We start from the raw sequence: 12,101 nt of genomic DNA, 5'->3' as shown, positions 1-12,101 counted from the left end.
GGAGGAGGAAGGAGATAGCAGAGGGAGGGGAGTAGGAAAGAGAGAATAGAGAGGGAGGGGAGGAGGAAAGAGAGAGCAGAGAGGGAGGGGAGGAGGAAGCAGAGAGAGAGGGGAGGAGGAAGCAGAGAGGGAGGGGAGTAGGAAAGAGAGCAGAGAGGAAGGGAGGAGGAAGCAGAGAGGGAGGGAAGGAGGAAGCAGAGAGGGAGGGAAGGAGGAAAGAGAGACAGAAGAGGGAGGGAAGGAGGGAGCAGAGAGGGAGGGAGGAAAGAGAGAGCAGAGGGAGGGAAGGAGGAAAGAGAGAGCAGAGGGAGGGGGAAGAAGGAGAAAGGAGATAGCAGAAGGAGGGGAGAAGGAAAGAGAGGGGAGGAGGAAGAAGAGAGGGAGGGGGGAGAGGAAAGAGAGCAGAGAGGGAGGGGTGGAGGAAAGAGAGAGCAGAGGGAGGGAAGGAGGAGAAAGAAGCTAGCATAGGGAGGGGAGGAGGAAGCAGAGGGAGGAGAAAAGAAAGCAGAGGGAGGAGAGGTGGAAACAGAGAGAGGGAGGAGGAAAGAGAGAGCAGAGGTTGGGAAGGAGGGAGCAGAGGGGGAGGGAAGGAGAGAGAGAGGGAAGGAAGAAGCAGAGAGGGAGGGAATGAGAGAGCAGAGAGAGAGGGGAGGAGGAAGCAGAGAGAGAGAGAGAGAGAGAGAGAGAGAAAGAGGAGGAAGCAGAGAGAGGGAGGGGGAGGAGGAAGCAGAGAGGGAGGGGAGGAGGAAAGAGATAGCAGAGGGAGGGGAGTAGGAAAGAGAGAATAGAGAGGGAGGGGAGGAGGAAAGAGAGAGCAGAGAGGGACGGGAGTAGGAAAGAGAGAGCAGAGAGGGAGGGGAGGAGGAAGCAGAGAGTGAGGGGAGGAGGAAGCAGAGAGGGAGGGGAGTAGGAAAGAGAGCAGAGAGGGAAGGGAGGAGGGAAGGAGGAAGCAGAGAGGGAGGGGAGGCGGAAGCAGAGAGGGAGGGGAGGAGGAAAGAGAGACAGAAGAGGGAGGGAAGGAGGGAGCAGAGAGGGAGGGAGGAAAGAGAGAGCAGAGGGAGGGAAGAAGGAAAGAGAGAGCAGAGGGAGGGAAGGAGGAAAGAGAGAGCAGAGGGAGGGAAGGAGGAAAGAGAGAGCAGAGGGAGGGAAGGAGGAAAGAGAGAGCAGAGGGAGGGAAGGAGGAAAGAGAGCAGAGGGAGGGGGAAGAAGGAGATAGCAGAAGGAGGGGAGAAGGAAAGAGAGGGGAGGAGGAAGAAGAGAGGGAGGGGGAGAGGAAAGAGAGCAGAGAGGGAGGGGGAATAGGAAAGAGAGCAGAGGGAGTGGGAATAGGAAAGAGAGCAGAGGGAGTGAAGGAGGAGAAAGAAGATAGCATAGGGAGGGGAGGAGGAAGCAGAGGTAGGAGAAAAGAAAGCAGAGGGAGGGGAGGTGGAAACAGAGAGAGGGAGGAGGAAGCAGGGGAGGGAGGGGAGGAGGAAAGAGAGAACAGAGGGAGGGAAGGAGGGAGCAGAGGGGGAGGGAAGGAGAGAGAGAGGGAAGGAAGAAGCAGAGAGGGAGGGAATGAGAGACCAGAGAGGGAAGGAGAGAGCAGAGGGAGGGAAGGGAGGAGGGAAGGAGGAAGCAGAGAGGGAGGGGAGGCGGAAGCAGAGAGGGGGGGAGGAGGAAAGAGAGACAGAAGAGGGAGGGAGGGAGCAGAGAGGGAGGGAGGAAAGAGAGAGCAGAGGGAGGGAAGGAGGAAAGAGAGAGCAGAGGGAGGGAAGGAGGAAAGAGAGAGCAGAGGGAGGGGGAAGAAGGAGATAGCAGAAGGAGGGGAGAAGGAAAGAGAGGGGAGGAGGAAGAAGAGAGGGAGGGGGGAGAGGAAAGAGAGCAGAGAGGGAGGGGGAATAGGAAAGAGAGCAGAGGGAGGGAAGGAGGAGAAAGAAGATAGCATAGGGAGGGGAGGAGGAAGCAGAGGGAGGAGAAAAGAAAGCAGAGGGAGGGGAGGTGGAAACAGAGAGAGGGAGGAGGAAGCAGGGGAGGGAGGGGAGGAGGAAAGAGAGAGCAGAGGGAGGGAAGGAGGGAGGGAGCAGAGGGGGAGGGAAGGAGAGAGAGAGAGAGGGAAGGAAGAAGCAGAGAGGGAGGGAATGAGAGACCAGAGAGGGAAGGAGAGAGCAGAGAGGGAAGGAGAGAGCAGAGGGGGAAGGAGGAGAAAGCAGAGAGAGGGGAGGAGGAAGCAGAGAGAGAGAGAGAGAGAGAGAGAGAGAAAGAGGAGGAAGCAGAGAGAGGGAGGGGAGGAGGAAGCAGAGAGGGAGGGGAGGAGGAAAGAGATAGCAGAGGGAGGGGAGTAGGAAAGAGAGAATAGAGAGGGAGGGGAGGAGGAAAGAGAGAGTAGAGAGGGACGGGAGGAGGAAAGAGAGAGCAGAGAGTGAGGGGAGGAGGAAGCAGAGAGGGAGGGGAGTAGGAAAGAGAGACAGAAGAGGGAGGGAGCAGAGAGGGAGGGAGGAAAGAGAGAGCAGGGGGAGGGAAGGAGAAAAGAGAGAGCAGAGGGAGGGGGAAGAAGGAGAAAGGAGATAGCAGAAGGAGGGGAGAAGGAAAGAGAGGGGAGGAGGAAGAAGAGAGGGAGGGGAGAGAGGAAAGAGAGCAGAGAGGGAGGGGGAATAGGAAAGAGAGCAGAGGGAGGGAATGAGAAAGGAGATAGCAGAAGGAGGGGAGGAGGAGAAAGAAGATAGCAGAGGGAGGGGAGGAGGAAGCAGAGTGTAGGGAGGTGGAAACAGAGAGAGGGAGGAGGAAGCAGGGGAGGGAGGGGAGGAGGAAAGAGAGAGCAAAGGGAGGGAAGGAGGAAGCAGAGGGGGAGGGAAGGAGAGAGAGAGAGGGAAGGAAGAAGCAGAGAGGGAAGGAATGAGAGAGCAGAGAGGGAATGAGAGAACAGAGAGGGAATGAGAGAGCAGAGAGGGAAGGAGAGAGCAGAGAGGGAAGGAGAGAGGGAAGGAGAGAAGGAAGGAGAGGAGAGGGAGGGAATGAGAGAGCAGAGAGGGAAGGAGAGAGGGAAGGAGAGAAGGAAGGAGAGGAGAGGGAGGGAATGAGAGAGCAGAGAGGGAAGGAGAGAGGGAAGGAGAGAAGGAAGGAGAGGGAGGGAAGGAAAGGACAGAGGAGGAGTCTGGAGGGAAGAGGACAGAGGAGGGGTCTGGAGGGGTGAGGATGGAGGAGTCTGAAGTGCAACTCTGGATGTGACGCAGTTGGGTGGTACATGCCCGATCCTCTGATCTGCCGGGTACACTGAGCCTCGAAGGTCACAGATTGTCTCATATAAAACATTTACCTAAATGAACTCTTTATTTCCCGTCAAATATAAATCTCTCCATTCATCATTTACACATCACATGACATCACATATCCGTGGCAGCAGCGTTATTCAGTGGCGGATTATATGGCGCTCCACTGCAAGGCATTCTGGAACCCGTATGATGGTGGAGGCCAAGGAGATCACTGGAGGCGGGTGCTGGGTGACCACCAGTGATCACACCTGGTTCATGATCATCCTCAGCATCTGCAGCGAGGTCAACGGCTGATCAGACGGAACCTGCAGGACGAGAAGAGAGACCCCCTGCTGGTCACAAACTATAACTGCAGTCTATGGAGGACACTGCCCCCCCCCCTGCTGGTCACATCCTATAACTACAGTCTATGGAGGAGGACACTGCCCCCCCCCCCCTGCTGGTCACATACTATAACTACAGTCTATGGAGGAGAACACTGCCCCACCTGCTGGTCACATACTATAACTACAGTCAATGGTGGAGGACACTGCCCCCTGCTGGTCACATACTATAACTACAGTCTATGGAGGAGGACACTGCCCCCCCCCCCTGCTGGTCACATACTATAACTACAGTCTATGGAGGAGAACACTGCCCCCCCTGCTGGTCACATCCTATAACTACAGTCTATGGAGGAGGACACTGCCCCCCCTGCTGGTCACATCCTATAACTACAGTCTATGGAGGAGGACACTGCCCCACCTGCTGGTCACATACTATAACTACAGTCAATGGTGGAGGACACTGCCCCCTGCTGGTCACATCCTATAACTACAGTCTATGGAGGAGGACACTGCCCCCTGCTGGTCACATCCTATAACTGCAGTCTATGGAGGAGGACACTGGCCCCTGCTGGACACATCATATAACTACAGTCTATGGAGGAGCACACTGCCCCCCCCCGCTGCTGGATATATCATATAACTGCAGTCTATGGAGGGGGACACTGCCCCCTGCTGGTCACATCCTATAACTACAGTCTATGGAGGGGGACACTGCCCCCCCTGCTGGTCACATCCTATAACTACAGTCTATGGAGGAGGACACTGCCCCCCCTGCTGGTCACATCCTATAACTACAGTCTATGGAGGAGGACACTGCCCCACCTGCTGGTCACATACTATAACTACAGTCAATGGTGGAGGACACTGCCCCCTGCTGGTCACATCCTATAACTACAGTCTATGGAGGAGGACACTGCCCCCTGCTGGTCACATCCTATAACTGCAGTCTATGGAGGAGGACACTGGCCCCTGCTGGACACATCATATAACTACAGTCTATGGAGGAGCACACTGCCCCCCCCGCTGCTGGATATATCATATAACTGCAGTCTATGGAGGGGGACACTGCCCCCTGCTGGTCACATCCTATAACTACAGTCTATGGAGGGGGACACTGCCCCCTGCTGGTCACATCCTATAACTACAGTCTATGGAGGGGGACACTGACCCCCCTGCTGGTCACATCCTATAACTACAGTCTATGGAGGAGGACACTGCCCCCCTGCTGGTCACATCCTATAACTGCAGTCTATGGAGGAGGACACTGCCCCCTGCTGGTCGTATCCTATAACTACAGTCTATGGAGGAGGACACTGCCCCCCCCCCCTGCTGGTCACATCCTATAACTACAGTCTATGGAGGAGGACACTGCCCCCCCCCCTGCTGGTCACATACTATAACTACAGTCTATGGAGGAGGACACTGTCCCCCCACCCTGCTGGTCACATCCTATAACTACAGTCTATGGAGGAGGACACTGCCCCCCCTGCTGGTCACATACTATAACTACAGTCTATGGAGGAGGACACTGTCCCCCCCCTGCTGGTCACATCCTATAACTACAGTCTATGGAGGAGGACACTGCCCCCCCTGCTGGACACATCCTATAACTGCAGTCTATGGAGGAGGACTCTGCACCCTGCTGGTCACATCCTATAACTACAGTCTATGGAGGAGGACACTGCCCCCCCTGCTGGACACATCCTATAACTGCAGTCTATGGAGGAGGACTGCCCTCTGCAGGTCATATGTGGTAACTGCAGTTTATGGAGGAGGACACTGCCCCCCTGCTGGTCACATTCCTATAACTGCAGTCTATGGAGGACTGCCCCCCCCCCTGCTGGTCACATGTGGTAACTGCAGTTTATGGAGGACACTGCCCCCCCCCCCTGCTGGTCACATGTGTTAACTGCAGTTTATGGAGGACACTGCCCCCCTGCTGGTCACATGTGGTAACTGCAGTCTATAAAGTCTACGCTGGGATCGGAGGACGGAGGATACATGGCGGCAGCATTACGTTACCGGCATTGTTTGCGGCGTTGCACTCACCATGTGACCTGCTTTCAGGATCCAGTAGAAACTGAAGTTTTCCAAGGTCTTGTAGAAGGCCGCCGTCTTCTGGACCTGCAGGTGCAGCGGACTCCAGTGTATGTTACTGAACTGCTCAACTTTCTTCCATTTCAATTGTTTCACCCAAGTATTCTGACCTAGAGGAGAGGCACGAGGTGGAGTAAACCTCTCACTATGATGTTCCTCCAGCAGAGGGCGCGTGCGCACTCACCCACAGTGTCCACAATGAGGTCGAGCTGTCCGTTATACACCGTCACGTTGATTCCAGCAGACAGCAGCTCATCCACAACATCCACCACAGGATTCATGAAGTCACCCGCCATTTCTTCAAACACTTGTGCGGCCTGACCTGGAAGAGACAATGAGAAGCGTGACCCGCCGCCCTCAGTCCTCCTACCTCCTCCCCTGAAGACGGACACTTACCTCCCCACTGGACAGAATCTGGAATGATCTTCAGCTTGGCTCTGATTGGTCCATTCATCAACTCATCCAGAATATCGGTTTGAAGTGGCTGAACGTGGCGCTGGAAGAGGCGGCCTGTGTATAGTGGGGTGATATATATCAAGAAATCATGAACGGGACCCTTTCATAGGAAAAATAATGACATCCCACCAGCCACATGGTCTCACCTATAGACGGGTTATAGGCTGAGAGACTCCTCCCCCAGTCACATGGTCTCACCTATAGACGGGTTATAGGCTGAGAGACTCCTCCCCCAGTCACATGGTCTCACCTATAGACTGGTTATAGGCTGAGTGACTCCTCCCCCAGTGACATGGTCTCACTTATAGAAGGGTTATAGGTAGAGAGACCCTTCCCCAGTCAAATGGTCTCACCAATAGACAGGTTATAGGCTGAGCGACTCCTCCCACTAGTCACATGGTCTCACCTATAGATGGGTTATACGCTGAGAGACTCCTCCCCCAGTCACATGGTCTCACCTATAGATGGGTTATACGCTGAGAGACTCCTCCCTGGTCTTATGATCTTACTTATATACTGTTTGCTGAATTTTGGCACGTTCCGGGTGGTATTTTTGGTCATCAGGGACTCTCTGGTCAGGATATTGTAGAAATTCACATTGTCCGTATTCTGAAATAAAAGTAGAGGAGGCTGAAGACCAGAGCAAAACCCCACCGAAAATACTCATGTTACTAAGATCCACACGCCTTATATCCAGTAACAGCTATTCATCTATTACTACTGACAACCAGCCTGTATATCATGTGTGAGAGGTTGTCACAGCCCCGCCCCCTGATACGGACATCACTGATAAATAATTACACTGTGATCAGACATGAGATCCACACATCTTATATACAGTCATAGCTATTCATCTATTACTACTGACAACCAGCCTGTATATCATGTGTGAGAGGTTGTCACAGCCCCGCCCCCTGTTACGGACATCACTGATATATAATATAATTACATGTAATCAGACATGAGATCCACACATCTTATATACAGTGACAGCTATTCATCTATTACTACTGACAACCAGCCTGTATATCATGTGTGAGAGGTTGTCACAGCTCCGCCCCCTGTTACTGACATCACTGATATATAATATAATTACACTGTGATCAGACATGAGATCCACACATCTTATATACAGTAACCGCTATTCATCTATTACTACTGACAACCAGCCTGTATATCATGTGTGAGAGGTTGTCACAGCTCCGCCCCCTGTTACTGACATCACTGATATATAATATAATTACACTGTGATCAGACATGAGATCCACACATCTTATATACAGTAACCGCTATTCATCTATTACTACTGACAACCAGCCTGTATATCATGTGTGAGAGGTTGTCACAGCCCCGCCCCCTGTTACTGACATCACTGATATATAATATAATTACATGTGACCAGACATGAGATCCACACATCTTATATACAGTAACCGCTATTCATCTATTACTACTGACAACCAGCCTGTATATCATGTGTGAGAGGTTGTCACAGCCCCGCCCCCTGTTACTGACATCATTGATATATAATTACATTGTGATCAGACATGAGATCCACACATCTTATATACAGTAACAGCTATTCATCTATTACTACTGACAACCCGCCTGTATATCATGTGTGAGAGGTTGTCACAGCCCCGCCCCCTGTTACTAAAAGGTTGTCGCAGCCCGCCTCCTTTTGTCTCCAGTATATATGTATGATTTTGTATTAATACAAGGAGCACAAATGTTCTCTGGTGGACGCTCTCAGTACTGCACCTGACTTACCAGCTCAATAATGTCCTCTGTCTTGGACCATAACTCGGTGGCCAGGACAAACTGGCTTTTAGAAAGGGCGTCCTGCACAGCATTGGCCGCTGCCTGAACCTCCTTTAACCCACTGTCATCCAGAAGAGACTAGAGAAACATTTGAGATAATGAATGATTGGTCAGAATCTCACGTCTGCTCCTTATGATGTAGATAGTACTTACCATACTGTACAGGTAGGGTCCCCAGGACAGAACTGAATCTGTAACACAAAACAAACAGACGTCACTAGTGCCCCCTGCAGGAGACAGAAGGAGGTGAGAAGTCACCTACATCACCAATGCATTGTGCCAGGCCCACAGAACCTCAGTGACAGGTCCAGTCTATATCACCAACCCAGTCCTGACCTATGATCAACATGACTCAAAGCTATATCTCTATAGTGTACTCCAAGCACCCACCTATGGGAGAGATCCACGAGTCACCGAGAGCTACTCCTCCGAGGGTGCACTTAATACTTCCTGCTGTGATTGCCTATAGGTGGAGAGAAAAACAACCACCGTCACATGATGGAGATGGAGGAGGAGACAACAAGGTCATTAGATACAGGAGGAGACAACAAGGTCATTAGATACAGGAGGAAGAGGAGAGAAAACGAGGAAATCGGAAACAGGAGGAAGAGAAAAGACAACGAGGACATCGGAAACAGAAGGAAGAGGAGAGACAACGAGGACATCGAAAACAGGAGGAAGAGGAGAGACAACGAGGACATCGAAAACAGGAGGAAGAGGAGAGACAACGAGGACATCAGGAACAGGAGGAGACAAGGACATTGGAAACAGGAGGAAGAATAAGAGACAACAAGATACATCTTACCTTGTGCAGTGCCAGTGCTATCGCAGCTGCCATCTTGCCCCCATAGGACTCTGAGAAGATGTAAAATGGAATTTTCTGTGGAAACAAGATCATTAGCTGCTAAGAGGAGGAGGAGGCCACACGTGCTCATTGCTGCCAGAAGAAAGGGACTAAGCACTAATAGCTGCCAGAGGGAGGAAACGTCGGGATCATTGCTGCAAGAAAAGAGGGACTAAGCACTAATAGCTGCCAGAGGTAGGAAACGGCGGGATCATTGCTGCTAACAGGAGGAGGAGACAACACCGTGCTCATTGCTGCCAGAAAAAGGGACTAAGAACTAATAGCTGCCAGAGGGTGGAAACGCAGGGATCAATGCTGCTATGAGGAGGCAACGCTGCGTTCATTGCTGCCTATAGGAGAAGATCCCACCAAGCTCATTTACACCAGGAGGGAACGCCGCCACGATCACTCACCTGGAATTCTGGTTTGGAGTTAAAGAAGACTTCCAGAAGAAGTAGCATGTCACTGGACACTGTGTCAACGTTCCTGGCAAAAGCTCCACTATCAGTAGTGTAACTGTATCCACTCCCCACCGGACTGTCCACAAACAGCAGACTGGCCACCTGAGCCTGCAAGAGGAAGGGGACCGTAACTTCCAACCAACCGCTTCATACCGTGTACGGTAACCCACCAAACCAACTGCTTCATATCATGTACAGTAATCCTCCCAACCAACCGCTTCATACCATGTACAGTAATCCACCCAACCAACCGCTTCATACCATGTACAGTAACCCACCCAACCAACCGCTTCATACCATATACAGTAACCCACCCAACCAACCGCTTCATACGATATACAGTAACCCACCCAACCAACCGCTTCATACCATATACAGTAACCCACCCAACCAACCGCTTCATACCATATACAGTAACCCACCCAACCAACCGCTTCATATCATGTACAGTAACCCACCCAACCAACCGCTTCATACCATGTACAGTAACTCAACCAACCGCTTCATATCATGTACAGTAATCCACCGCTTCATACTGTGTACAGTAACCCACCCAACCAACCGCTTCATACCATGTACAGTAACCCACCCAACCAACTGCTTCATACCACGTACAGTAATCCACCCAACCAACCGCTTCATACCATGTACAGTAACCCACCAAACCAACTGCTTCAGATCATGTACAGTAATCCTCCCAACCAAGTAGCATGTCACTGGACACTGTGTCAACGTTCCTGGCAAAAGCTCCACTATCAGTAGTGTAACTGTATCCACTCCCCACCGGACTGTCCACAAACAGCAGACTGGCCACCTGAGCCTGCAAGAGGGAGAAGACCGTAACTTCCAACCAACCGCTTCATACCGTGTACGGTAACCCATCAAACCAACTGCTTCATATCATGTACAGTAATCCTCCCAACCAACCGCTTCATACCATGTACAGTAACCCACCCAACCAACCGCTTCATACCATGTACAGTAACCCACCCAACCAACCGCTTCATACCATGTACAGTAATCCACCCAACCAACCGCTTCATACCATATACAGTAACCCACCCAACTAACCGCTTCATATCATATACAGTAATCCACCCAACCAACCGCTTCATATCATATACAGTAATCCTCCCAACCAACCGCTTCATACCATGTACAGTAACCCACCCAACCAACCGCTTCATACCATATACAGTAACCCACCCAACCAACCGCTTCATACCATATACAGTAACCCACCCAACCAACCGCTTCATACCATATACAGTAACCCACCCAACCAACCGCTTCATACCATATACAGTAACCCTCCCAACCAACCGCTTCATACCATATACAGTAATCCTCCCAACCAACCGCTTCATACCATGTACAGTAACCCACCCAACCAACCGCTTCATATCATGTACAGTAATCCACCCAACCAACCGCTTCATACCATGTACAGTAACCCACCCAACCAACCGCTTCATACCATGTACAGTAATCCTCCCAACCAACCGCTTCATACCATGTACAGTAATCCTCCCAACCAACTGCTTCATACCATATACAGTAATCCTCCCAACCAACCGCTTCATACCATGTACAGTAACCCACCCAACCAACCGCTTCATACCATGTACAGTAACCCACCCAACCAACCGCTTCATACCATGTACAGTAACCCAACCAACCGCTTCATATCATGTACAGTAATCCACCGCTTCATACTGTGTACAGTAACCCACCCAACCGCTTCATATCATGTACAGTAACCCACCCAACCAACCGCTTCATACCATGTACAGTAACCCACCCAACCAACCGCTTCATACCATGTACAGTAACCCACCCAACCAACCGCTTCATACCATGTACAGTAACCCACCGAACCAACCGCTTCATACCGTGTACAGTAACCCACCCAACAAAACGCTTCATACCATATAAAGTAAACCTCCCAACCAACCGCTTCATACGATGTACAGTAACCCACCCAACCAACTGCTTCATACAATATACAGTAATCCTCCCAACCAACCACTTCATACCATATACAGTAATCCTCCCAACCAACCACTTCATACCATATACAGTAACCCACCCAACCAACCGCTTCATACCATATACAGTAACTCAACCAACCGCTTCATACCATATACAGTAATCCTCCCAACCAAACTCTTCATACCATGTACAGTAACCGTCCCAACCAACCGCTTCATACCATATACAGTAACCGTCCCAACCAACCGCTTCATACCATGTACAGTAACCGTCCCAACCAACCACTTCATACCATATACAGTAACCGTCCCAACCAACTGCTTCATACCATTTACAGTAATCCACCCAACCAACCGCTTCATACCATGTTCAGTAACCCACCAAACCAACCGTTTCATACTGTGTACAGTAATCCTCCCAACCAACCGCTTCATATCATGTACAGTAACCCACCCAACCAACCGCTTCATACCATGTACAGTAACCCACCCAACCAACCGCTTCATACCATGTACAGTAACCCACCCAACCAACCGCTTCATACCATGTACAGTAACCCACCCAACCAACCGCTTCATACCGTGTACAGTAACCCACCCAACAAAACGCTTCATACCATATAAAGTAAACCTCCCAACCAACCGCTTCATACCATGTACAGTAACCCACCCAACCAACCGCTTCATACCATGTACAGTAACCCACCGAACCAACCGCTTCATACCGTGTACAGTAACCCACCCAACAAAACGCTTCATACCATATAAAGTAAACCTCCCAACCAACCGCTTCATACGATGTACAGTAACCCACCCAACCAACTGCTTCATACAATATACAGTAATCCTCCCAA

General features: G+C 51.1%; 1 protein-coding gene across 1 annotated transcript; it reads right to left on the bottom strand.

Annotated features, from left to right (window-relative positions):
* Positions 1–3,290: 3,290 nt before the first annotated feature.
* SCPEP1 (serine carboxypeptidase 1) lies at positions 3,291–10,970 on the bottom strand. The gene is made up of 12 exons (XM_075849407.1): positions 10,914–10,970; positions 9,944–10,076; positions 9,209–9,387; positions 8,757–8,831; positions 8,342–8,414; positions 8,105–8,142; positions 7,901–8,029; positions 6,640–6,739; positions 6,071–6,184; positions 5,859–5,996; positions 5,627–5,784; positions 3,291–3,556 (listed from the first exon to the last, which is right to left on the bottom strand). The coding sequence occupies exons 1-12, from the start codon at positions 10,968–10,970 to the stop codon at positions 3,494–3,496; spliced, it is 1,257 nt and encodes a 418-aa protein (XP_075705522.1). The 3' UTR covers positions 3,291–3,493.
* Between the last annotated feature and the right edge of the window lie 1,131 nt (positions 10,971–12,101).

The sequence above is a fragment of the Rhinoderma darwinii genome, unplaced genomic scaffold (assembly GCF_050947455.1).
Source record: "Rhinoderma darwinii isolate aRhiDar2 unplaced genomic scaffold, aRhiDar2.hap1 Scaffold_798, whole genome shotgun sequence".
Taxonomy (NCBI): domain Eukaryota; kingdom Metazoa; phylum Chordata; class Amphibia; order Anura; family Rhinodermatidae; genus Rhinoderma; species Rhinoderma darwinii.
Note: the sequence above shows the minus strand (reverse complement) of the source record. Positions and strands in the feature narration are given on the sequence as shown.